This window comes from Lagenorhynchus albirostris, chromosome 15, assembly GCF_949774975.1.
Source record: "Lagenorhynchus albirostris chromosome 15, mLagAlb1.1, whole genome shotgun sequence".
Taxonomy (NCBI): Eukaryota; Metazoa; Chordata; class Mammalia; order Artiodactyla; family Delphinidae; genus Lagenorhynchus; species Lagenorhynchus albirostris.
In genome coordinates this window covers 81884304-81911394 of record NC_083109.1, presented here as the reverse complement: position 1 = coordinate 81911394, position 27091 = coordinate 81884304, and the positions used below count along the sequence as shown (strand labels likewise).

General features: G+C 44.7%; 1 protein-coding gene across 2 annotated transcripts; it reads left to right on the top strand.

The window, feature by feature from the left end:
* Window positions 1-47: 47 nt before the first annotated feature.
* On the top strand, window positions 48-27091 carry ARPC1A (actin related protein 2/3 complex subunit 1A). Of its 2 annotated transcripts, XM_060124592.1 has the most exons (10): window positions 48-178; window positions 5340-5432; window positions 7515-7619; window positions 13830-14052; window positions 16380-16487; window positions 18991-19203; window positions 21460-21535; window positions 21732-21925; window positions 25021-25111; window positions 26700-27091. In XM_060124592.1, exons 2-10 carry the CDS (start codon window positions 5369-5371, stop codon window positions 26736-26738), a joined length of 1113 nt encoding a protein of 370 aa, XP_059980575.1. In that variant the 5' UTR covers window positions 48-178; window positions 5340-5368; the 3' UTR covers window positions 26739-27091. The 2 variants fall into 2 exon arrangements, with proteins under 2 accessions (XP_059980575.1, XP_059980576.1); XM_060124593.1 differs by lacking the exon at window positions 26700-27091 and having other exon boundaries at window positions 21732-21972.

Below are 27091 nucleotides of genomic sequence, written 5' to 3'. Positions count from 1 at the left end.
CGCGTGCGCCGACCGCCCCAGCCGCGCTGCGCAGGCGCCGTGGCCACTTCCGGGATCTGTCAGCCGCTCCCTCAGGGCCTCGGTCGTCCGCCCGCGCCCGCCGGAGCCTGTTCGCGTCGACTGACCAGAGTCCGCGAATTCAACGCTCCGAGCCCGTTCGGACGGCCCCGACCCCCAGGTAAGGAGCAGCAGGGGCGAGTTTCTGGCCTTGCCGGCCTCCCCTGGGCCGGCCTCGTCCCGGATCTGAACCCGCGGGGGCGGCGAGGCGGGGGCTTAGGCCGTGGGGCCCTGAGGCTGAGGGGCGGGCCGGGGGGAGGGGGCGGGGAAGCCGCGTTCTCAGAGCGGCCTGCCGAGCCCTGGGGTCCCCACACGTCCAGATCCCATTTTCACGATTTTCGAGCGCCAAGCCTTCTCCGATGCCAGAATTAAAGGTTGCTTCTCCTGCGCTTCCATTGTGGGCATTTATCCCAGTCTCTAATATTGTGGTGAATGGAATCATCTCCCCCCAGTCGAGCGTCACGAGGCACCGTTCATTCCTTTCTTCAGCGTCTAGAATAGGGTCCCTGCGCGCCATAGGCGCCCCTGGAATGTTTGGCTCCTGTCTAGGGCCGCCTTCCATCCTTCAGATGTTGGGGGACCTCACCGAGGTCGAGAAGAACCTTCCCCCGAGTTCTTTAAGAATCCCCCCGCTTGGGTGCCGCCTTCCCCTAAGTCACAGTTGTACCTCTTCGCTCCTGGTCGCTCCGTGGAACCCTTTTGTAGCGCCTTTCCCACCACACCCCTTCGGTTGGGCTGCCCAGATTGCCATCCCGGCGCCACCATTGCTTGGATGACCCTGGGAAGGTTGCTTCTCTGAGTCCACGTTTTCTCATCTGTAGTAATAGGATCCTCATTTCTGAGACTCCAGTGAGTTTATTTGTATAAATTGTTTAGGATAGTTCCTGGCCCAGAGTAGGTGCTCAATAAATGTTAGCAGTTATCCCTGCTTCTCGGCATTCTCTATCTCCCCTTCCTCTTCTACGCTTCTCCCCCCAGATTTGAGGACCAGGAAAGCGTCAGATTTATTTATGTTTCTGGCCCCAACCTGGTACTTACTACACTGCTGGGCACATGGCAGGCACTTAATAAATTGTAGTTTAGAATCTTTAATTATAAAGCCATCTGTTCTCATACTGGGGCTTTGGAACCGGAAGGAAATGCTGACCTACTTTTATCTATTTTAACTCATTGCTGAAATTACCTAAATTATCCTAGTTCTGCCCTCTTTTATCAGTTTTTAAATCTAACCTTTTGGTTTCCCGGAGGCCCTGGGTTTTTCAGGTATCTTAAAAAAAAGAAAAAAGGAAAAAAGAAAGAAAAGGAGAAGGTATCATTCAGGAGGCTATTTTTTGCCCTGTGAGGGAGTAGGTGTAAGTGGCTGCTTCCTACACAACCTATTCGGAGGCCTTCCGAGGTTAATTTATCTACTTACCACAGTTAAAGGAGGGGATCATTCTTGGAAAATTAAATCTCCTGCTGGGGGAGAGTATCAGATCTAGGTAACTAATCCTGTGCTGAAACAGGTTCTGCCTAAGGAAGTTTGGTCTGCTGGTGAGACTGGTGCCTGGAGTTGGAACCTGTCTCTGAACGCTGGGGAGGGTGTGGTGACCTTGTCAGAGCACCTGCTATTGCTGGGTTGGGTATTGAGAGCAATTAGAAACTGGATGAATCACAGTCTCGAAAACTGACCCCAAGCAGGGAACTGAAATCCCCACTGTACAAATACTTTAAAGCTCCAGGACCGAGAATTTAAAGCCTAGGTAGCTGTTTCCAAGTTCAGAGGGTACTTACTGGTGTGTATTTCTAGGAATGGTTCAAAAGCCTTGGGTCAGAGGAAGAAAGGGAACTAACTAACTTAACTTACCGAGCATCTGTTTTAGGCTAGGCTTTGAGCTACATGCTTTCACGTATTATTTAATCCTGATACCACTGGCCTTGGGATGTCAGTTCTGTGTCCATTTTACAGATGAAGAAAAATGAGTTTTAGAGATATTGAGTGACCTGCCCAGGGTTTCCTAGCTACTGTGTGTCAAAGCCAGGATTCAAACCCAGGTCCTCTTGGCTCCACAGCCCATGGCTAACCAAATACCAGGATGACTCAAGTGATAGGTAAAGAAAGGAGTTGGGGGGTGGAGGGGGTCCCTGGAATCATAATGTCCTATAAATTGTTCTTTCTCTCTGTGCTGGACATTAAAAGTTCATCAGTAGAAGTTTGTTAAATTTAATGCAGCACCTTTTTGTCTCTCCCTTTTTCTTCTCTCTACCCTCGTTAAGACAAAGTTTTTCAGATTTCACTTAAATATGAATCACCGTTTAGAAATTATAATTATCACCCTACGACAGAGGTTTCTTTTTCTTTGTACAAAATTCAAGTTGTCATTATTCTGCTTTCACACTGAGTTTAATGAATACAGGCAGTGTTTACTGGTGTCGTATGAATCTGACAAACATGAGTGTTGTCTTGGCCTACAGACTTAAAATAGCCACATGATTATAGAAGGAAGTACAGGTCTAAGTGTATGTCCAAATACGGAACTTGAATGCTATAACGAAATTAGAAATGCAATTTTAGAAATAATTATGCCATTGAGTAAATGTTTACCTCTTTTGAAGGCTTTGCTGCATTGCTTATAACCGTGAGGTTTAGAATGAGAAAGCCTTTGTCTGCACCTTTTTTTTAATATAAATTGAGAACATTCCTTTTTTTTTTGCGGTACGCGGTCCTCTCGCTGTTGTGGCCTTTCCCATTGCGGAGCACAGGCTTCTGGACGCGCAGGCTCAGCGGCCATGGCCCACGGGCCCAGCCGCTCCGCGGCATGTGGGATCTTCCCGGACCGGGGCACGAACCCGTGTCCCCTGCATCGGCAGGCGGACTCTCAACCACTGCGCCACCAGGGAAGCCCGAGAACATTTTTTAAAAATTATTTATTATTTATTTTTGGCTGCGTTGGGTCTTTGTTGCTGTGCGCGGGCTTTCTCTAGTTGCGGTGAGCGGGGGCTACTGTTCGTCACGGTGCGCGGGGTTCTCATTGCCATGGCTTCTCTTTGTTGTGGAGCACAGGCTCTAGGCATGCGGGCTTCAGTAGTTGTGGTGTGCGGGCTCAGTAGTTGTGGCTCACGGGCTCTAGAGCACAGGCTCAGTAGTTGTGGCGCACGGGCTTAGTTGCTCCGAGGCATGTGGGATCTTCCCAGACCAGGGCTGGAACCTTTGTCCTCTGCATTGGCAGACGGATTCTTAACCACTGCGCCACCAGAATAGTCCACCTTTTCTTTTTTAACTGTATATGAAATGTGTGCTTTTATTGCATGTAGATATTTACATTAAATTATTAATTTGCAGACCAATTTTGTTTCAGTTAACAAGTAAGCCTTTAAAATGTGGCATATAAACTAAATTGCTTTTAATTAAGCAGATGTTTATGGCACAACATGTTATTTTGAGTAACTGAGTAAAACTTTTTGTAATGGGTAAGCGTATCATATCAGAAAAAGAATCATGCACTGAGCTTCTGGAGGTTTACTTAAAAAAAATAGACAAATTAAGCAGTGTTATTTGAATTCATTTAAAAGTTTTTTTTTATTTCGAGTTAGAGATTTTATTTGTGAGTTGCAATGTGCTTTCTAGAACATGTACCCGTAAAAAAAATTAATGACTTAAATATCCTCACTCTTAGAATAGAATGTGAAACACTGATATTTCTCTGCCAGTTCAAGATATCAGATGTTTTATTTAAGGGTACACTTATCTCTTTTTGACCTTTAGGTTCCCTTATAACAATTAGCAGAGACATTTCCTTTGATTTCTACTAAGATTGATTTCTGCTTTGTCTGAACTTTCATTGTTCACTTTACAACCTTCTAATGGCCTTTCCACTCATTTCCTTCTTGCATCAGAATTCCTATCTCACATTTCAGTCTCCACCCTAGGTTGACTTGTACTTAAGTATTGAAACGTCTGAGTGCTGTGGGAGTGCCTCTTAGAAATGATAAAAAAGGGATGGGGGTGGGGCCGCTGACTGCTTTTTTGAAAAAATTTCTCCTATTTCAGGTAAAAGTTGCTTCATCAGTGTATCTAGATTTGGGTGCCTATAGAATGGAGAGTGTGATTTGATTTTTAATTTAATGATGTTTCACAGATTCCTGCTTTTCATTTAGTTACAATAAAAGGTTTAAACAGTAACTAACATAACAAATACCTGCCTACTCTTTGCCTTGATTCGCCAGTTGTTGACGTATTGCCACATTTGCTCTTTATACATCTACTTGTTGTCCTGAATGATTGAAAATAAGTTACAGAAGATGTCATGACATTTCATCCCTAAATACTTCATTATCTTTATCTCCTAAGAGTTAGGACATTCTCCTACCTAACAGCCAACCATTATCATAGTTAAGAAGTTGAAAATAATTCCATATTGTTGTGTGATAGGTAGTTCAAATACAAATTTTTCCTATTTTACGAAATACATCTTTTACAGCTGTTTTAAAAATGTAGGTTTACAATCAAGTTTCATTTATCAGATTTGGTTTTCATAGCTCTTTTAATCTAGAACAGCCACCCTCCCCCACCCCAACCTCTTTTGAATTGTCCAGGCCAATTGTTTTATAGGATGGCACACATTCTGGTTTTAACTGTTTGTTTTCCCTTGGTGTTACTTAACTAATTCCACTCCCTTTTATTTCCTGTAAACCGGAAATTAGGTCTAGATGTTGATTGGATTTAGCATAAATACAATATGTTTGGCATAAATACTTCATAGGTAGGTTGGCCATATTACCAGGTTTCTCCAGCATAGTCCTGTGGCCTGTTTTTGCAGCATAATTATTAATAGTGCCCCTTTATGCTCTCTTGAATGTATTCTGGTCTGGATAATAAATTAAGTGGTCACTATTTATAAGTGATGGTGTGCCCTTCAGTTTGTCTCCTGTCAGGAGGCCTATCAGATTATATTGTTCCACTACTTATGATACTAAGATTGATTGCTTGGTTAAGGTGGTGACTGCCAGATTTTTTTATTGTAAACGCATGTTTTTCTGTTTGTAATTAATAAATAATCTATGGGATGATCATTTGAGACTGTGTGAATGTCTTGTACCCCAACAGTCCTTAACTCATGGTTTTAGAGTCCCTTGATGTGGTTACAGTGCTAATTGTATTTAAATGATTAAGTTTTGACATTGAGATTGGTCTTTTTCAATGGGAGAATGGTTTTATTTTTCCCCAAACATTTCAGGATCCCCAGACAACTTAAATATGGGTTGCCTGCCATTTTAAATGCTTTTTCTGTTGCTTGTTGCAGCTTTCTGTCCTTTGAACACACTAAGAATAATGTCCCTGCATCAGTTTTTACTAGAGCCAATCACCTGTCATGCTTGGAACAGGGATCGTACCCGTAAGTATGCTATTAACTTTGCTCCTTTATTTTGGTACCTTTGATTCTTTTAGATGTAGGTACTTTTAGGGATCACATATTTCAATATCATATGTGAACAGGACATAGATATAGCTTCAGAGAGAACTAGGTCAGTCCTTTGGTTTACAGGTAGAGAAATCGAGGCTGAGAGGGTTGGAAGGACTTTCCAGTGGTTACACCCAAGTTAATGTCAGAGCCGTAATTAGCCCTCAGGCCTTCTGGCTCCTTGTCCACTTCTTTTTCTACAGTACCACCTGGAGGACAGTTTATATCAGAGACATCTTTCATTGCCCTAATAACCCAATGTCTGGGATGGTTGTACAGTAACACTGACCACCCAGCATTTAGTCAGAATACTAGGACCTAGATATAAGACACATATGGTTTACAAAGTAAACCATACTGAGAGCAGTATTTAATCTAGTGTTTACTATGCTATTCGTAATAAGCTTGAGTTTCCAGTTTTATAGCTCTAGCAAACTAGAAAGGGATGGAGAAGACTTTTAGAAGTAGGTGTAGTACAGCAAGCAAAGTGCAGGTAATATGACAAGGAGAAGGCAAAAAAAAATCTTAAAACAGACAGGGGCTTCCCTGGTGGCGCAGTGGTTGAGAGTCCACCTGCCAATGCAGGGGACACGGGTTCGTGCCTCGGTCCGGGAGGATCCCACATGCAACGGAGCGGCTGGGCCCGTGAGCCATGGCCGCTGAGCCTGTGCGTCCGGAGCCTGTGCTTCGCGATGGGAGAGGCCACAACAGTGAGAGGCCCGCGTACCGCAAAAAACAAACAAACAAACAAAAAAAACAGACAGAAGTGTAGTATTATGCCCATGAGTTATTTTTAAAAGTTAGGTATTTATTCACTGTCTAAAATAATAGCCTTATTGAAATATAATTCACATGTCATAAAATTTACCGTTTTGAAGTATACAATTCAGTGGTGTTTAGTATATTAAACAGAATTATGCAACAATCACCACTGTCTAGTTTCAGAATATTTTCATCACTCCAAAAAGAAACTGTATGCCCATTAGCATTCACTTCCAATTTTCCTCAAAACTTCCAGCCCTAGGCAACTACTAATCTGCTTTCTGTCTCCATGGATTTGCCTGTTCTGGATATTATGTATAGATGGGGGAACTATTAAATGATTGACCTAAAGTTTGGGTCATAGACTTTAATTTTAAGAAATCGATATTTATTTTTAAAAAATGGATGAACTAGAAAGGAAAAAATACCAGTATAAGTTCAAAAAAATCCATCATATATGTATATTCTTAACATTTTAGATTGGTCTAAGAGAGTTCTCTTGAGAATTCTATTTTGTGATTTATATTGGCTTTATTGTAAAGAAAAACTTCAATATATTTTATCAGTAGTATCAAGGGTTGTTGGAGGTTTTGTTTGTTTGTTTCTTTGTTTTTATAAACTAGTGGTTCCAGCCTGGGTCTATGATAGCAGTAATGAAAGCCTATGAGCTATTTTTAGTATTTCAGAAAGTCTAACAGAAATAAAATATTTGTCCTTAATAGTGTAGTACAGGCAAACTAAAATGTCAAATATATTTACTGTGGACTAAAATTATGTCAGTTAAGGGAATTCCCTGGCGGTTCAGTGATTAGGACTCAGCACTTTCACTGCTGGGGCCCTGGATTCGATCCCTGGTTGGGGAACTAAGATCCCTCAAGCCTAGCGGCTGGGCCAAAACAAAATAAAATGAATAAAATTATATCAGTTAAGTATAGTAATATTGTTTATTTGTTACTGGTTAGAACTTTAATTGACAGTTGTATATGTTTATAATAAAATGAATTTTTTAATTCAGTTTTTCTAGAAAACATTTTAAAATATGGAGTACAAGTAGAGGTAAAAATAATAAAGGAATTCTTCAGGACGAATATTGGGAACCATTTTCTGAAACCGCTTTCCTGTTCCCTCCTTTAGTCTGTTTTTATTTTTTTTATTTTTTATTTTTTTCAGTCTGTTTTTAAAATGCCAACTGTAACATCACTTTTTTTGTGACAATTTCGAGTTCAGGTGTTAACTATTGACTTTTTTCTCCAGAGATTGCCCTTAGCCCCAATAACCACGAAGTCCACATCTACAAGAAGAACGGGAGCCAGTGGGTGAAAGCTCATGAACTCAAAGAGCACAACGGACACATCACAGGTAAAAAAAAAGGAGATCACATGAGCTTAGTACGGCATTTCCAAGTCTAGCACGCTTCTGTGTAAACAGATAGCCTAGTAAAGGAAGTCTGCCATGGTACTTAGTGCAGCATTTACTGATTTTTCTTGAGAAAATTTGAGAAAATATATAATAGTGACCTCAGTTTTTAAGTGCGTCTCTGAGCCCAGCTGGTATGCATTGTTCTGCTAATGTTACAGAAAACACAACCTACTCTGGGGACTAGAGAGCTTAGATTAGATGAGACATGAAAGCGAAAACCAGACAGCACGTCAGGTGTGTGCAACCGCAAGCCAAGCTGTGTTCCCAAGTCCTAAGGGAACGCTGTGTCTTCCAAAATTTTCCTGTATGTTGTTTTTAGGGCAAGGAAGACATTCCAAAATATTGAAAAGGACATAGAGTAATATAACAAACACTCATATTCCTGCCACCCAGAACTAGCAGCTATTTATCTTTTTTCCTGTGCCAGAAAACTTGGGACACAAAGATTTGATTATAAGAAGTATATTATTATAAGAAATATTATTCCAGATAATGGTAAAGTCTCCTGTCACCACCAGTCCTATTCCTCTCCCCCAGAAGACACTGTAATTGGTATGACATTGTCCCAGTCCATTTTTTATACTTTCACATACATGTATGTGTGTGTGTGTGTGTGTGTGTGTGTCAGTGTGTGTAAGCAGTCTTTAGTACTATTGGCTAGAATTTTTAAATACTGCATAAATGGTATCATAGCATGCATCTCCTGTGGCTTACTTTTGCATTCCACATTGTTTCTGAGTTCTCTGTATGTAGGTGTATCTAGATCAAATTGATTCCTTTTACCCGCTGGGTAGCATTTCATACCTCATCTATTTACTCTTTCCTCCATTGAAGGATATTTAAGTTGCTTCCACTTTTTCCCTGTGACATTTTAGTGCTAAATTGAGCGTCCCTGGGCAGATCTCCATTCAGGTGTGAATGTCTCTGGGAGACTTGCTGTACCACAGGGGTGCAAGCATCTTCAGCCTTGCCAGGCATTGTCAGATCGCCTGCATTCCTGCAGCCCTGATAGGAGTGCTTTTCTTCCCACACTCCACACATGCTTGATAGAAGCAGACTGACTGATGAGTGATCTTTGGTCACTCTATAAGCTGCATTTCCCTGATTAATAGAAAGGTTGAGCAGATGTTTATTAGCCACCTGGGTTTTAATTTTCATGACTTTACTGTTCATAACTCCTAACCATTTTTCCATTGAGTTTTTAACTTGTTCTTGTCAATTTGTAGAAGACTGGATCTTAAAGCATTAGCTCTGAGGCAGATTCCTGAGTATACAGTAACTTTCATCTTTGACAAAAACTATCAATGAATAGTTGGGTAAAGGTAGCAAGCAGAGCAGTGTCGAGTTTTATTAAGCAAGTGTGAAATAAAGGAGAAGGAAGAAAAAATGGAGAATTTTTACAATGTTTTCAGAATTTAGTAAACCATATCTTGATACCAGATTTCAAGAGAGTGTATTGCTTTGTTGTTAAATCATGTCTGGCTACTTTTTTTTTTTTTTTGGCAGTACGTGGGCCTCTCCCTGTTGTGGCCTCTCCCGTTGCGGAGCACAGGCTCCAGACGCGCAGGCTCAGCGGCCATGGCTCACAGGCCTAGCTGCTCCGCGGCATGTGGGATCCTCCTAGACGGGGGCACGAACCCATGTCCCCTTCATCCGCAGGCGGAGTCTCAACCACTGCACCGCCAGGGAAGCCCTGTCTGGCTACTTTTTAAAAAAACATACTAACTTACTGCTGCGTTCAGGGAGAACTCTTAGTCTTTGACCCTTACTACCATAGTTTCTTTTTTATCCTATTTTCTAAGTGATTCAACTGCTTTAAACAATTGGCCAAGCACATCAAAACTTATTCTCCTTAACTTTTCAATTATAAATTTCTCACCACAGTCTTGGGTTTCCCTTCTCACAATGATTTTTTGCACTTAAGTGGGCAGCACAGGGACTGATGATAATTTTCTTTTTTTTTTTAATTGGGACCCTTGAGTTTTGCCTCTCATCCCCTAATATACTGATTAGCTTAAATATATCCTTCCCCGCAATCAGAGAAAAACAGCATGTTTTGACCCTCTGCACCCCTTACATTGTATCCCCAGCAAAAACTTATGACCATCCCTTCTTGTTTTTACCAGTGCTTTGTATGTGATATCAGTCAGGAACCGACTAACTATATTACCAAACCAGCACCAAAGACATAATTTTTATTTTTGTTGCTGTTGCTTTCCCATGACCTTATTTTTATGAGGTTTGGCCTATTTTCTTTAAGTCCCTTTGCCAGTGGCCTTACAGCCTAAAAATAAGAACACTCATATTTTAAATTGGAATTTTAACATTAGGAAATACTTATAAATGAGAAAGGGCCAAGATGAAAGACCAAAGAAATAGCCAAAAAAGTGAAATAGTTATGTCCTTTTTCTCCCCCTGCTTCTCTTCTGGAATCCTTTGAACTTGGGCCTGTTTTCTGTCCAAATGCTCAAATGACATTTTTTTTTTAGATCTGAAAAAGCTGTTGTTGGAAAAGTCTAAATATAACTCTGTGGCAGGAGACCAAGGATCAAACATAATTTCTCAGAGAGATAGTAACTACGGAAAAAGAAAATTACTCTCTGAAGCTTTTTAGAAGAAAAGTCTGCTCAGTACTACAGAGAAAAAGAGTATGGCATGCATCAAAGGGATATCAGAGTTCTGGTGTTTTTCTCTGACTTTATTCTTTTGTGTTAAATGCTTGATCACCATCTCCTTTAAAAAAAAAACATTTTATTGTGGACACTTTTAAATAGAAAGCATATAAAAGCAGAGTAATGTAATGAGCCCCTATATACCCATGACTCAGATTCAGCAATTATCAATTCACAGCTAATCTTGTTCTCAGCTCACTCTCAATTCTTTTTCCTGTACTATTTTCAAGCACATCCCAGACATTGCATCACTTCATATTTCAGTTTGCGTCTCTAAAAGGTAAGGACTCTTCAACAATAACCAATACAATAGTCTGTTTTAATTGGCATCCTAATAAGGTACACACATGGTTTTGATCAGTTGATCTATCTATTAAGTTTATAGGTTCCCTTCTTTCTTTTCCTTTGCAAATTATTTGTTAAGAAAATTGAGAAATCAGGTTGTTTGTCCTGTACTGTTTTCCAGAGCCTGGGTTTTATGGATTGCAAGCCCATGGTGTTTCACATATTTCTCCGTCCTCTGTGTTTCCTGTGAATTGCTAGTTGAAGTTAGGTGGTAGCAGGTTCTTTCATGAAGGAGGCACATAATGTCCGGTTGTCTTTCTTTCTGTGATGTTAGCAGTTGTTGATGATTAGTGCCTATAGCCATTAATTTAATAGTGGCTGCAACATGATAATATTCTAAATCTATCATTTCTTCTCTGTTAGCTGGAATACATTCATAAAAGAGATGCTTACCTTCATCTACTATTTGGTTATCCTGAAATATAGTTAGTATAGGAAAGACAGGATAGATGTTAGATTCCTTTTCTTTTCCTTCGAAGTCTTCTAATGGCAGGAAAACAAAAAAAGATGCAACGCTAAATTAGCAAGAGATGAGAACTTGCCTTTACTGAATATTGGCCCTTCCCACTCTCTTTTTAACAAGTGTGTGTTTTAAAAGAGTTAAAAGCTAATGTTATCTAAAAACAGGTTGAGGCTACGACTCTGGTTTTACAACTCCTATATTCAAATGAAAGATGTAGCCACAGAAGTAAACTTAGAACTATAAAACGAAGCAGAAGGCAGTTCCTTGTATTTTTCTTAGAGAATAAGGATCTATTGATTTTTTTTAAAGCACCTCAGGAATTCTTATAAAATACATACGTGTGTAATTAAAGTGGTGGTGATATTGGAATGGGGTGAAATTTGAGATTGTCAAAATCATTACAGAATCACTGAGTTTTCTCATTACAAGGCAATATTCTGGATAAGGATGTATTAGTCTTCTATCGCTATGTCACAAATACTACACACTTAGCCACTTAAACCAAAACACACTTATTATCTCACAGTTTTTTGTGCGTCAAGAGTCTGGGCTTGGCTTCTCTGGGACCTCTGCTCAGGGTCTCACATAAGCTGTAATCAAGGTGTCAGCCACGGAAGGGCTGTTCTCATCAGAGGCTCCACCAGGGAAGGATCTACTTCCAAGCGCCTTCAGGTTGATGGTGGTAGAATTCATTTCCATGCAGCTGAGAGATTCATGGCAGCTTGCTTCTTCAACAGAGAGTAACAGAGAAAGACCTTGAGAGTCTCTAGCAAGAGGGGTGCCGTGCTCTTAGGTAATCTTGTGCACTAGTCACATCCATCTCACCTTCCCAGCATTCCACTGGTTAGAAGTGAGTCAGGGGTCCTGCCCACACCCACAGGGAGGGGGGTCCCACAGAGTCGTGAACAACAGGAGGTGGAATCTCGGAGACCACTCCAGGGTCTGCCCACCACAGTAGTTTCAGAGACTCGCTTCATATTGTCAGGAAGCTGGTAATCAAGTTAGGAGAACAAGACAGTCATAAAAATAACTATTTTGCATCACACTTCTGGGAATTTATCATAGAGATCATTTTAACCAGAGCAAGAAGGTGTGTGTCTGAATGTTTATTCCAGTTTTATCTATTCTAATAAGTGACTGGGAATAAAAAGTACAACAATGGGATGTTTTGGGAAATTATTATGATAAGATCAGTGTTCTAAAATAATGTACAACCACTGCTGATTTATAAAAAACAGGAGAAAATATTTGCCATATTAGTATCCTTTGCGGGAAGAATGTGTGTGAAGAATGGAAGCAGGGCTTTTTTGACTTTGCATGTGTCCCATCGTGATGTTTGTCTCATGATAATATGTCGGTTTGCTTTTGTAGTTAAAAATAAAATTTAGGGCTTCCCTGGTGGCTCAGTGGTTGAGAGTCCGCCTGCCGATGCAGGGGACACGGGTTCGTGCCCCAGTCTGGGAAGATCCCGCGTGCCGTGGAGCGGCTGGGCCCGTGATCCATGGCCGCTGAGCCTGTGCGTCTGGAGCCTGTGCTCCGCAACGGGAGAAGCCACAACAGTGAGAGGCCCACGTACCGCAAAAAATAAATAAAATAAAATAAAATTTAAAATGTAATAAAGAGAACTGCAAAGCTGTCCTATAATGAATAGATTTAAAATAAAAATACATATCACCGAGAATACACTTCCCCATATTTTTCCCTTCACTGGTATGAATAATTGAGCTGACTATTCCTGTAGATGAATGAACATAAACTGTTCACACTACTAAAGTCACTGTAAGTTATGGCTAATGGAGACTTTGATTCTTACTTTTTTCATGTAAATGTTAAGAATGTTAATTATTTTTAAAGAGATATCTATAATAAAAAATTATTAGTAGTATTTCTATACCTTCAGTGTTAAGTTATACTTATAGAAAATACCTCATCAGTAACTATAAAATGACTGAATCATAGCAGATTTTACTCTTGGTATATAACAAACTGACCTTGACTTTGGGATCCTTCATAGAGGCACCAAGTAAGTAAAAGTCTGATCAAATAAGAAAAATAAATCTTACATTCAGACACATATTTAGGTCTTTTCCTTGTTTAGATGCAAAGATACTCAAAGACTCTTTCATAGAACCTGTATCATGTAAAAAAGGTATTTCGGTTAGTTTAAAAAACAGTGAGCTTCAGAAGAATCACAATTTATATTTTCCCCTCTATACTGATGATTGTTTACCCTATATGTTGTTTTATTTGTAGGTCATATAGCAGTCTTTCAGTTAATATCATGGACCAAGGTCTGTTACTGAATGAGTAAAGGTACTTTCAGAGAAAAAAAAAAATCCAGTAAAGAAGGAAGAAAAGGGTCTTCAGATCACATATTCTAAAGATATGTGGCTGGGTGTTAAGAATGCCCCTGCTTGGTTTGTAACCTCCGCAATTATAACAGCTCTGTTCTGCCTGGCCTCCAGAGGATCCTGAGTTACGGAACTTTGCGGAGAAACATCCTTGCCTTTGTGTGTGAAGTGGTGACCAGGACCATAAGTGGGGAAGGATGGGCTGGGGAGGAAGATCCCAAGCCCGCATCCAGCCCTGCTACGCCGGTGCCCTCCTGCTGGTGCCGTGTCAGTTGTCAATGGCCAGGCAGAGCAGATGCCACCACATCTCAACTTGCAGGTATCGACTGGGCTCCCAAGAGTGACCGCATCGTCACTTGTGGGGCTGACCGCAATGCCTACGTGTGGAGTCAGAAAGATGGTGTCTGGAAGCCGACCCTGGTGATCCTGAGAATTAACCGTGCAGCCACTTTTGTCAAGTGGTCCCCGCTAGAGAACAAATTTGCTGTGGGCAGCGGAGCACGACTCATTTCTGTTTGTTACTTCGAGTCCGAAAATGACTGGTGAGCAACATGAGTATTTTTATTTCTCTGTAGAATCATACATTTGGACTGCTGTGTCCTCGGTGATGAGGCACTGGGTGGAGGCTTAACTGTAACTTCATCTTTTCCTCATCTGGATATTTTTTTTTTCCTTTGAAATTCTCCATTCTCTCTGAACATTTTTCCTTCTTCTGTGTGCAGTGAGTCCAATCTCACATCTTTCTCATATTAATATTGAACTGTGGTTTCCATGTTCTGATCTCCTGACTTGTTTGTTCTTTAAGATGCTACAACTCTTCTCACTCTGTACTGTCTAAATTGCTGTTTTCTTACTCTGATACATAAATTATAAACTTGAAAGATGCTCAGTGCCCTAAGGAAGTTTTTTTCCCTATCTCTATTGACTTAAAATATCTAGGAGTCTTACAGATAACAATATTCTCCTTTCTTTAAAGTTTTATACCAAATCTGTGTCCTGGCATAATATTTTACTTGTTTAAACTGTTAAACTTTAAAATTTGACCAGAATCTCAGAAATATAATCAGCCTGTTGTACTTACTTTATACTGTAAACCACTTGGAGCTGAGCCAGTCAAAATACGGGGATTTATTTAATGGCTAAGTAAGTTATTTGAACTACTCCTTCCTGCTTACTTTGATAAGGAAACCACTCTGCTCTACCTGGCATGTGTTCAGAAAGGGTGGTAGATATGCTTCAACAGGGAATTGTCATTTAGTGCAAAACTGGCAGTGTTTGTACTAAAAATAGCCGGGTACACATTACTCTTCATGTGTCACTGTCTGAAACAAGGAAAGGAAGGGATTATCACATTACAGTTTGTAATTTAGTAAAACCTCAGAAATTTTGATTCTTTGAAACAAGTCTGTGAATTTGCACCAAGATTGAATTTTGAGTTGAAGACGTGCGGTTTTTCTTGCTTGCAAGCTTGCAAGCATGTGTAAAAATAAGGCTAACAAAATGTTGCCTGCAAGAAATTGTTTAGAAGGCTCACTGTAACAAATAGATTAGAAACAGCTTTTTTCCTGGGTAGCTTTCAACCTCAGTGACTTTGCATTCTTATTCATTGAAAAATAGTCTCAGATTCAGGCAAATTGGGCTTTACTGTAGTACGAGGTATTGTCCCTTGATCAAGCCATTATGTTCAGGGGAGTGTCTCAGCTATGGCACTATAATTCATTTGTAGGATGCGAGTACTTTAAAACAACCTCTAAACGCCTTTAAGGTAAAACAACTGTTATAAAACAAGTCAGAATGTTGTCTGCTTTTCAGAAAAGACCCTACGAAAAAGATTCTATAGAAAAGTGATTTAACATCCAAGGAAGGGTGCTCTGCTCGAGAGTAAGTCTCTCAGCTTCTAAGCAGCAGAACAGCATTGGTCTTTAAGCAGCAGTTTAGGGACAGAAATTGAATCAGGCCAGAATAATGACTGATCTTAGACATAAATAAACATTTTAGTGGAGCTAGAGAGTTAGTCAGAGGCCCATCACCAGCAAGAGGTTCTGCTAATTTCTTGATTTCTCTGTGAAAAAATAAAGAATTTGCAGCTTCTCAGAGACTTAGAAAGGAAATTAAACTATTTTACAACCCAAACTTAACCCAAAACAAAGGAACAAATCACTGAATATTTGTAATAAAAATTCAGCAGACTTCCCTGGTGGCGCAGTGGTTAAGAATCCACCTGCCAGTGCAGGGGACACGGGTTGGAGCCCTGGTCCGGGAAGATCCCACATGCCGCGGAGAAACTAAACCTGTGCACCACGACTACTGAGCCTACATGCTGCAACTACTGAAGCCCGCGCATCTAGAGCCCGTACTCCGCAATAAGAGAAGCCACCGCAATGAGAAGCCCGCGCACCGCAACAAAGAGTAGCCCCCGCTCGCCAGAACTAGAGAAAGCCCACGCACAGCAACGAAGACCCAACGCAGCCAAAAATAAATAAATTTATTTTTTAAAAAAATTCAAGTGATTTCAAACCTCAATTTTTATTTCAAAGGTTAGAGTTACACATAATGTGAAAGTCCATGGGGGACAGTATGAGAGTTAATCCATAAATATACTTAATGATGAGGATCCCCTGGTAGCCGGGAAAGTTCCGAACTGGCTGCTCTGATGAAAACGTCAAAGCCTGAAAGACAGGAGAGCAAAGGGGCCACATATGGTTCCCCTTCCTCTCTTTCTCTAGAAATGCACCTTCTCTCTGGTAGAACACTCGGTGGCCGCGTGAGAACCACGTGTAGGTGTTTTCGCTTGACACACATTTGTAGATCATTTGGGGACGGTTGCTTGATGCATGGATAAACTAAAATGGGTTTTCTCCTTTTGTAGGTGGGTAAGCAAGCACATTAAAAAACCCATTCGCTCCACGGTCCTCAGCTTGGATTGGCATCCCAACAACGTCTTGCTGGCAGCAGGATCCTGTGATTTCAAATGCAGGTGGGAACGAGTGAGGATTGGTAGACGGCCTTGAGCTCTTCGTTTTTCATCTTTCAGCAAGTATTTTTGAGGTTCCTTTTCTTTGTAAGGTACTGTGCTAGGCCCCACGAGGGTCCCAGAGATGAAAGGAGCTTGTGATCTAGAAAAGGAGCTACAGCAAGTGTGGAAATCAGGAGGTATCAATAGAAAGCAGTGGACCAGGAGGGGCAGGCGGAGGGATGCAAGGGCAGAGCCAGGAAGTTTCCTCAGGCAGAACATCCAGGTACAGGGTCCCCCGCTCTCACGGTGTTATTTCTCATTTCATAACCCAGGCAGCAGACTGGGCAAATTCCAGAGTGAAACTAAGATCAACAAAACAGAGCTGAACAGAGTACTGCTGAGCTGTTATTGTGCGGTTCCTTTTCAGTTAAAGCTCTTTATTTGTCATTAGCATGAGACTAGAAGAAACACAGCCACTTTGCTGAGAGCTTTAAGGGGGGTCATACAGTGTAATTGCTTTTTAAAGCTGTTCTTTATCAAGAAGGCTCCCCCCTCCCCACCCCGGCCTTAGCCAGAAGAAAAGCAAATGTTGCTTCATGTTGACTCCATGGTGGGTTGGGAGGTGGGGTGCAGCATTCTTTGGTAAGCTATGTGGAGAAATTCCAGAAAACCTGGCCAGTGATTTATATCCAAGAATCCTCATGGGGTTTTTGGTTTGGGATTTTTTTTTAAAGGATATGTATGGGAATTTGGCTGTGGGGTGGGAGTACAATAGTGTCAAGGTACTTTTTGGAAAAATATTGACTCTTCTGCTTGAGAACCAGTGTTAACAGTAAAGATTTTTTCATATTCAGGAGTTTTGTTGTTTGTGATGTGTTACGCAGAGTCATTACAGCTCCCTTAGAAGATGCAATTTAACCATACCACCTGGGTTGTCAGGCTGTGTCTAAAAATCTCCTTGTACAAATAGCTTACAATTCTTTTGTTAATATTAATTTCCAGAAATAAACTTGGCTTTGACCTGTGGTCCTGTGGGTAAGGGTCTTTTCTGTTCGAACTCTCAATTTGGCAGCACAGTTCTTTCCTGGCTTCTGATGACTAAAGCAGTAGCCATCGTGATGCAGATTTAAAGCACAGAGATTCTGAGGTCACATCATCTAACTTACAGATAATTGGAGGCTTCCTTTGCCTCTCCACTGTCCTGCCTCTTCCAGAGCTGCTGCCGCCATTATTGTTTTAGGGGGAAAATATCCCAGATCACTTCGGGAGTCTTTAAGTTTCAGAAGTTTTTGAAGAGAAGCTGTATAAAGAAATAGCATTGGAGGGCAGATCCCCAGCTGTTCTCTAGCCCTTCTGCTTCCCAACTCTGGTCAAAACATCCTTACGCACAGCTTCATGGAATTAGAGAAAGAGACTGATGATCCCAGGCTGTAATGGACCCGCCATCATCCCAGACTAGACCTGCCACAAAGGCTGGACAGTGGACCTGAGGGTGACACTAGGGAGAGCCTACCCACTCTCACTGGCCTCCCTTGACTTTCTCTTTGGATGTCTCTTTCTTCCTTTCTTTCCTTCCTTTCATTCCTTTCCTTCCTCCCTTCCTTCTTTCCTATCTTTCTTTCCTTCTTTTCTTCTTTCTTTCTTTCTTTCCTTCTTTACTTCTTTTCTTCTTTCTTTCTTTCGTTTTGCCCGGTCTTAGTTGCAGCAGGCAGGCTCCTTAGTTGCAGCATGTGGAATCTAGTTCCAGGACCAGGGATCAAACCCGGGCCCCCTGCATTGGGAGCATGGAGTCTTAACCACTAGACCACTAGGGAAGTCCCTCCCTTTCTTTCTTTAAATGAGTTAATGCTAGTGGTTTATTGCAGAGTAGCAAATAGTTTCCTCTCTCCTACCATTTGACTGTGTGGGCTCTGGACTGCTGTGTTAAGAATGATGGTGAAGCAGACACGAAAGTACGCTGTGCTCATTTAGCAGAGTCTGCCATGGGCCAGGGAGCGGAGAGGGGCAGGACAGCAAGGTCCTCCCCTGGATGCACTCCAGGAGGGAAGGGCTTTTGTGTCCATCACTTCTAGAGCTATGCCCCGAGAGTAGTGCCTGACACGACGTAGGCCAAACTTGAATTGACCTGTAGGCAGCCCTTAGAACCCTTCTGTGTCTTAAGAGGTTTATGTATCTGAACTTGTCTGTCATCAGGTTTTGCTTTTTTTTTTTTTTTTTTTGCGGTACGCGGGCCTCACTGCTGTGGCCTCTCCCGTTGCGGGGCACAGGCTCAGCGGCCATGGCTCACGGGCCCAGCTGCTCTGCTGCATGTGGGATCTTCCTGGACCGGGGCACGAACCCGTGTCCCCTGCATCGGCAGGCGGACTCTCAACCACTGCGCCACCAGGGAAGCCCATCAGGTTTTGCTTTTGATGAGTCAGTATCTTTTCATTTTGGGACACCTTACAGCAGCTGCCTGTGGCCTGTTTCTATATACGCATATTTTCATTTACTCTTTCCTTCTCTTCCTGCCCTTAAACCACAGAGTGTTTTCTGCCTACATTAAAGAAGTGGATGAGAAACCAGCCAGTACACCCTGGGGCAGCAAGATGCCTTTTGGTCAGCTGATGTCAGAGTTTGGTGGCAGTGGCACTGGCGGCTGGGTGCACGGGGTCAGCTTCTCCGCCAGTGGGAGCCGCCTGGCCTGGGTCAGCCACGACAGCACCGTGTCCGTTGCCGATGCCTCAAAAAGTGTGCAGTGAGTATCTGCCTTCGTCTGGACTTAGAGAGGAGTGGGGTGGGATCTCAGCAGCTGGCCTGAGGCTGCCCTTCCCTGGGTATAAGTGCAGGGCACCAGCATAAAAATCCGAACCAGGTTGCAAGGCAGCCTTTAAAGTTACCTTCACACGTTTAGATTGTCCATTTGGGGAAATTTTGAAGACTTAGGTCTCATTTCCAGAAACACTTCTTAATGGAAGTGCTGATTGTGATTCCTCCAAAGGAGTCTCCTGGTTTGCTCCTGGTAAGAGTTCCTTCAGATGGCAGTTTAGTCTGTTCCTGTGAATTCCTCACAACACGTAAATGGCATCCAGCCGCCTTAGATGAAGTGGGAGATGTGTTCTTACTCTGTGTAGTCAGTGGACAGTGCTCCATTCATGTGGGCCTTCATGCGGTGACACTTGACACCCTGGGAGCCAGTCCCCCTGGTGTGTGCACTGGGGGAGCCCGAATCGCAGAGACTCGCTGTGAAGAGGTGCCTGCTCAGCCCTGAGGAGAGCAGTGTGTGTCTCATCAGACTTCAGTTTGTGTCTGCTTATCATGTCTAGAGGGAGAGAGAGGGTGACCGCAGTCCTTTCCGCTTGTGAATCTTGGTTCTGTCCAGGTGAATCCTTTCCGTTGGCAGCTGAAAGTAACCCACCTGGGGCTTCCCTGGTGGCGCAGTGGCTGAGAGTCCGCCTGCCGATGCAGGGGACACGGGTTCGTGCTCCAGTCCGGGAAGATCCCACATGCTGTGGAGCGGCTGGGCCTGTGAGCCATGGCCAATGAGCCTGCGTGTCCGGAGCCTGTGCTCCGCACCGTGAGAGGCCACAACAGTGAGAGGCCCGCGTATCGCAAAAAAAGCAAACAAACAAAAAAAAAAGGTAACCCACCTGTAAGGGTTTCCTGACTTGTCCCCTGTGCAGGGAACCAGTCACATCTGACTCCCACTGCCCCACACTGACAACAAAGTGACATTTCAGAAAGAATATATATTTTACTGATTGGGGTGAATTTTTTTTTTTAATTTTTAAACACACCCCCAGTCTAAATTATGAAGCCTTCCAGAAGATTTCTGTACATATGTAGACACATATATCTTTTTTTAACTCCACTGGGATTATGGTATACATTTTGTATAGTAATTTGCTGTTTGTTTCAGTAATGTTTTGTCATGGCTATTGATTTCTGTACAGTTTATTGTAATGCATAATAAGCTCTTAGCACATGCTTATATTAGAAGCTCTTGTCTACCTTCATATTGATTTATTATTTGGCTTCTCCGGTCCTGCAAGTCAGATTATATCCGCTACCCTTCTCCGTATCAGAGTATTTAATGTAGTACGAGCCAGGTATGCCACAGGAGAGCCTAAGATGAGGTGTTAGTACTTTAATCCAATACCATTCGTACTGAAGGAGATAGGGCAGGGGTGTCTCCTGAGACACAGTTTCAAAACGCATCATCTTTTACATGGAGCCATATGATCCTACTTCATCAACCAGCATGTTTGCTGCCGTGTCTGTGTAATCTCTCGGCCAGATGATCATGAAGCATACATGTGTGTACACACACACACACACACACACACACGGCCCATTCGCATGTGAGCTCCTGGCTGGCCAATACTGTGTCATGTTCATCGGTGGCCGTAGCTCCTGCCCCAGTGCCTGGCAGGGCACAGAATAGACTCCCATAAATGTCTGTGGTCCCAGCCCTCTAGGAGCCCATGTGAGCACAGGCGAGGAGAAGGGAGCAGAGAAAGGCCTTCAGTCCTGCGTGCCGGTGATGGTCAACTCTAGGAGGCCAGAGAGAAGAGCAGCCACTGCAGGCTGAAGTGGTCCAGGAAGGCTGTTCATGGGGGTGATGAAACTCAAGCCGAGTTTCAGAGACTGGGGTGGACTTTGGAAAAGCAGGAGGAGCAGAAAGGGCGTGTGGGTAACGGGGCAGGGGGAGCCAAGGCCGAGGCGGCAGAGAACCAGCGCTCCTGGGACCGCAGTGTAGGGCAGTTGGTGGTGAGCAGGGGTGCAGGAGGGGTGGGTGCAGGAGGGGTGGGCACAGCCAAAGGGGGCAGAGGCCTGTGCGTCTGCGGGTCACCTCAGGGCTGGCTCATGCTGGAGATTCCTGGAGGCTTGGGTCATGGAACGTAAGTGTTCGTTCATCCTGCCAAGCCCCCATGAGAACGGGTTCTTTGTCATCTGTGTCTGAAGAGGCTGCGTGGTCCGCTCCATCTCGGGTTAACACTGTTCTTGTGTTCAGGGTCTCAACTCTGAAGACAGAGTTCCTGCCCCTCCTGAGTGTGCGCTTCGTCTCGGAGAACAGCGTCGTGGCCGCTGTAAGCATCTCTCTTGCCCCGGAGCCTGTGCTTACTCTCCAGAACGGGAGCAGGGCGTGCCCTGTGGCTGTGCGCACAAGCACGGAGCAGCAGCCTTGTAGGGGAAGCAGCTCCAGAGGCTCCCATGGTGGGGCCGCTCTGCTAGGGCACTCGCTGGGCGCACACCCCGCAGGGCCTGACTGATCCCTCGTTTCAGGGCCATGACTGCTGCCCCATGCTCTTTAGCTGTGACGACCGCGGCTGCTTGACCTTCGTCTCGAAGCTAGACATCCCGAAACAGAGCATCCAGCGCAACATGTCGGCCATGGAGCGCTTCCGCAACATGGACAAGCGGGCCACGACCGAGGACCGCAACACGGCCCTGGAGACGCTGCACCAGAACAGCATCACGTAAGTGCCACCCGGCCCCTGTCCCGACGGCTGTGCAGAAGTGTTAGGTGACTGGGCTGCCCTTCTCCCCTCTTCGTTTCCTGACGGGTCCCTGTGATGTTCTCTGTCCTGCGGGCCCAGACATCCATTCAGGAACGGGGGCAGTGAGGGGTCTGTAACTTCCCGGCTGCAGGCTCTTACTTCCAACTCGTCACAGAGAGCGAGCCGCCCCCACGTAGTCATTACGTCCTTCAGGGCATAGACGGTCTGGGCGTCCCGCGTGCGGAACACAGGCCCTGCTGCGGGCCCGTGAGCTGGCGCGGCCTGTCATGCAGCCTCTTCTGGGTCTTGCTTTCTCAGAAACTTGACTGAGGACAAAAGGAGACCTTCCTGAATGTCGTGTTCCTCTAATACTGAGCACCTGACAGTCATATCCTGTTTGAAAGGTAGCTGTCACTTCAGCCATGGGTTTCAAGTAAGGTGTACAAGTAAGAAGATATTTTAACTAGAGAGACAGATTTTTCAGCATCATTATGACAAAGCCAAAAAACTCCTTTACTTATTTTTCATCAGGCGTCTGTGATTAAATAAGACAGTAGAATTGTGTCGTGTCTAGAAAGTTTGGTGGGTTTTTTTTTAATCTAGAGGAGAAACGCACTGTGTTCTTTTTTTTTTAATTTATTTTTGACTGTGTTGGGTCTTCGTTGCTGTGTGCAGGCACTCTCTAGATGTGGTGAGCAGGGGCTACTCTTCATCGGGGTGTGCTGGCTTCTCATTGCGGTGGCTTCTCTTGTGGAGCATGGGCTCTAGGCGCACAGGCTCAGTATTGTGTCTCACGGGCTCTAGAGCGCAGGCTCAGTAGTTGTGGCACACAGGCTTAGTTGCTCCGCGGCATGTGGGATCTTCCTGGACCAGGGCTCGAACCCATGCCCCCTGCATTGGCAGGCAGATTCTTAACCACTGCACCACCAGGGAAGCCCTGCACTGTATTCTTTGACTAGACCTTTTGTGTTGAGAGACTTTAATGTGGGAGATGATCATGGGAAGAATAATGGAAACCTCTAGACTTTCTCTTCGAGAGAATTTCTTCTTTTTTTTTTTATAAGATTCGTATTACTTTTTTTTATTATTTACTTGGCTGCGCTGGGTCTTAGTTGTGGCATGCGAACTCTTAGTTGCAGTATGTGGGATCTAGTTCCCTGACTAGGGGTCAAACCTGGGCCCCCTGCATTGGGAGCTCAGTCTTAGCCCCTGGACCACCAGGGAAGTCCCTCTTCAAGAGAATTTCTAACTGCAGGTTGTTATGTTCAGCGGAAAGGGCCACTGGACTTAAAATAGGCTGGAAATAATCTGTGCTCTATTGAAAAGTAGTCATTTGAAGGCATAGCAGAACTTTTCTCCACACTTTTCAAGTTTCTCTGTCTTGAAAGATTTTCAAAATTATTTTCTGTGAGGTTCTCTTAAGCTTCTCTGCAGACTGTGTATCTGTAAAGAGACAGCTCTCGTTGCCTTTTTGAGACTTTGAGGTTAGGAATAAAAAGACCTTTGCAGATTGGCATGACTGCTTTTATTTGCAGATATTAAGTCCTCTTTACCCTAGAGCAGGGTCAGCACACTTTTTGCGGTACGAAGGCCTTTCATTGTTGTGGCCTCTCCCGTTGTGGAGCACAGGCTCCGGACGCACGGGCTCAGCGGCCATGGCTCACGAGCCCAGCCGCTCCGCGGCATGTGGGATCTTCCCAGACCGGGACACGAACCTGTGTCCCTTGCATTGGCAGGAGGATTCTCAACCACTGCGCCACCAGGGAAGCCCAGCACACTTTTTGTATAAGGAACCAGAGAGTAAATTTTAGGCTCCGAGGACTACGTGGTCTCCATGACAACTACTACAGCCCTGCCATGTGGCCTGCAGGCTGCCATGGACAGTACAGAGATAAATATGCATGGATGTATTTCAGTAAAACTTTATAGGGACTTCCTTGGTACCACAGTGGTTAAGAATCCGCCTGCCAATCAATGCAAGGGACACGGATTCAAGCCCTGATCCAGGAAGATCCCACATACTGCAGTGCAGTTAAGCCCGTGCGCCACAACTACTGAGCCTGCGCTCTAGAGCTCACCAGCCACAACTACTGAAGCCTGCGTGCCTAGAGCCCGTGCTCTGCAACAAGAGAAGCCACCGCAGTGAGAAACCCACGTACTGCAACGAAGAGTAGCCCCCGCTCGCCAGAACTAGAGAAAGCCCACGCGAGCAGCAACAAAGACCCAACACAGCCAAAAATAAATTAATTAATTTAAAACTTTATTTAAAAATAAAATAAAACTTTATAGACACTGAAATGTGAATTTCACATAATTTTCATATCATGAAATAATAGCCTTTTAATTTTTTTCTAAGCACTTAAAATTGTAAAGGCTATTCTCTAGCCCATAGGCTGTGGAGAAACAGATGGTGTGTGCCATCCCCTTCCCCAGAGGGAATGTTCTAGGCATTTCGGGGAGAAAGACAAATATTGTCTGAGCTGTGGAATTGGTTTTCTTGAAAGTTTTTCAGATAATCAGGCTAAGCCAAGTTGCTTCATCAATCTCCTCTGCTGAGCTTGGTTGGAATTTTGTGGTGTGTCTGGATGTTGCTAATATTAATAATGATTAATTTCAAATGTAAGGAGAGCTTTTGACTCATATGCCCTCATTGTCCTAGAGGGTAATTTGGGAGTTTTGGTTTGGAGCCAGTTGGATTTCAGTCGTGCTTCATGATGCCTCTAGTATTTTTTTAAGCAGTGTGTCCATTTCAGTCACAGCTGTGGTCGTGGCCTCTCCTGGCTCCGCAGGGTACATGCTGTGTGGCCTGAATTGTCCTGCTTCTCCACGTCCCTCTAATTAATGCACGTTCTTAACTTTTCTCTCTTTCTAGTCTTTTTCTTTTCTGGACATCTGGTAATAAAATACATTTTAATATTTTCTGAGTCAGATGGCTACAGACTAATACCTATGGACACTTTAAAGGAATTGATAGACAATTCGTTTCCTGAAGACGCTGTTACCCTTCTAGGAAGGCTGGAGCTCACTTTCACCATGTGCCTTACAGTCTCTCTCTTGTCTTTGCCTTTTTTCAGTCAAGTGTCTATTTATGAGGTGGACAAGCAAGATTGTCGCAAATTTTGCACTACTGGCATCGATGGAGCCATGACCATTTGGGATTTCAAGGTATCGTCTATCTTTCAGAACAGATGTCGTTTGTGTTAAAAGTCTTCCCATGAGAAGACTGGTCCTCATTTCTTGGACCCAGCCGTCAACTGCAGTGCACGTCAGGAGCGCAGTGCACGTCAGGAGTGCAGTGCACTGGCTGTGGTTCTCTTGAAACCCTGGGAGTTGTTAGCAGGAGAGAGCCGCACTTGCTCACTGAGGTGGAGTCCACACTTCTGGATGTCCTCGGAGTCACTGAGGGGTGCTGGGGGCTGCTTTTGTGGCGGGCCCCAGGTTGGGCCCGGACTAGCTGAACTCTGTAGACATGTGTTCATGGTTGACACCAACTAATCGGATCAGCACTCACTGCCTGCCTGCCGGGTGCCAGGCCAGGTGCTGGCATTGAGGACGTGGACGTGAAGGAGCCCTCGGGGAGCTCGTCCTGGGAGAGAGAGGAGGGTGGGGGTCGGGTGGAGCTCCGGGAGAGGAGCCAGCGCCTCTGTTTACACCTTGAGGAATTGGGGGGCTGCACGAACTGCCTGAGTTGCCTCTCCGGGCGAGCGGTCTGAGCTGCAGGGGCAGCATGTGCAGAGCAGCCGAGCGGCTCAGGGGGCGCGTGCTGCACTCAGGCCCTGCCGTGGGGCCTGCTGAAGCAGAGCAGAGCGGGCCCTGCCTGTGGGCAGCTGGGGGCTGCTCTGGAACCGACGTGGAAAGGCACCTGCTGTGACGTGCAGGTGGCCTGGACTCTGGACAGAGGCTGCTGGAGTGAACGGGTGGCAGGGATGTGCCTCCAGCCGTGCTGGGGGGCAGGGGGTGGCCAGGAGGTTCTGGGCTAGAGGGATTTAGGAGGCCGCGTGGAGGGGTGTTGTGACCATGAGGGACAAACCCCGGAGGCCTCTGCACCCTCCAGCTTCGGGGTTGGGATAAGGAGGTGGGGAGAAGGGGCAGGGCTAAGAGAGCAGCTCAGGTGTGCAACTCTGCGGACTTAACCCCCAGAAGTTAAATGTTTACAGAATTCTGCCACTGCCTGTGTGGTTCCATGATTGATGTTGCTGCCTCTACAAGTCTCTCCTCACCCTTGTTACCTTCACCTGCTTTGGGGCATCGTGCACCTGTGCAATTAGCTCCACCTGGGCAGGTAGCTCCGCCCTTCATTCTTTGATCCCTGCGGCCAAGTCCTTTCTCTCCTGTGCGAGTGAGCTGGGAAGTTCCAGCGCATTTTCCTCTCTGGTCCGTCCGCCTTTGAGCACCGCTAGGCGTTGTGCACCAGGCTGACTGCATGGGGGCCACAGAAACACGGGAGTGCCTGCCATCAGGGCACCTGGAGTGAGGGCCAGTGACACAGATGATAAGCACATACGTGCCCTGGGAGCAGGCGTGTGCCCAGAGCCTGTGGGCTGGGGCCGTGGGGACAAGGCGACGCAGGGCCAGGAAGGGCCAGCAGGGGGGAGTCCTGCCTGGGAGAGTCTCTGCAGGCCATAGTCCCGGAGCCCGTCTCAGAGGGAGCGGGTCACAGCCAGGAAGGAGGGGGTGTGGGGTAGTGCCTTGGGGAAAACGCCAGGATGGCCGGTCCCCACTGACCATCGGTGTTCTTCCTGCCGCTCTCCAGACCTTAGAGTCTTCTATCCAGGGCCTTCGGATAATGTGAAGCTGAGTGAGCCGCCCAGATCCAGCATGAGGACAGACAGGCTGCGCCGGGCAGCTCCGCCATTCGCATGATGGGCAGGAGAGCCGGCCGCCAGGAAACACTGAAGACACATATGGCGCAAACCTTGTTGTGTGTTTTGTTTGAGGATAATTGGTGAAAGTGTTGGTTTTTTAAAAGCAGCAGTGATTTGGGTTTTGTTTTTTGGTTTTTTGTTTTGCTATTTCATTCCATTCTTGACCAAAGCTTCTCTTTAAGTAGTTTATTATGGAAAATTGTCACACTAACTTAAAGGAAGGGGTGGGGGAGGTATGTAAATTGTTCGCTACAAAATTAAATAAAAATACTGAATGTGT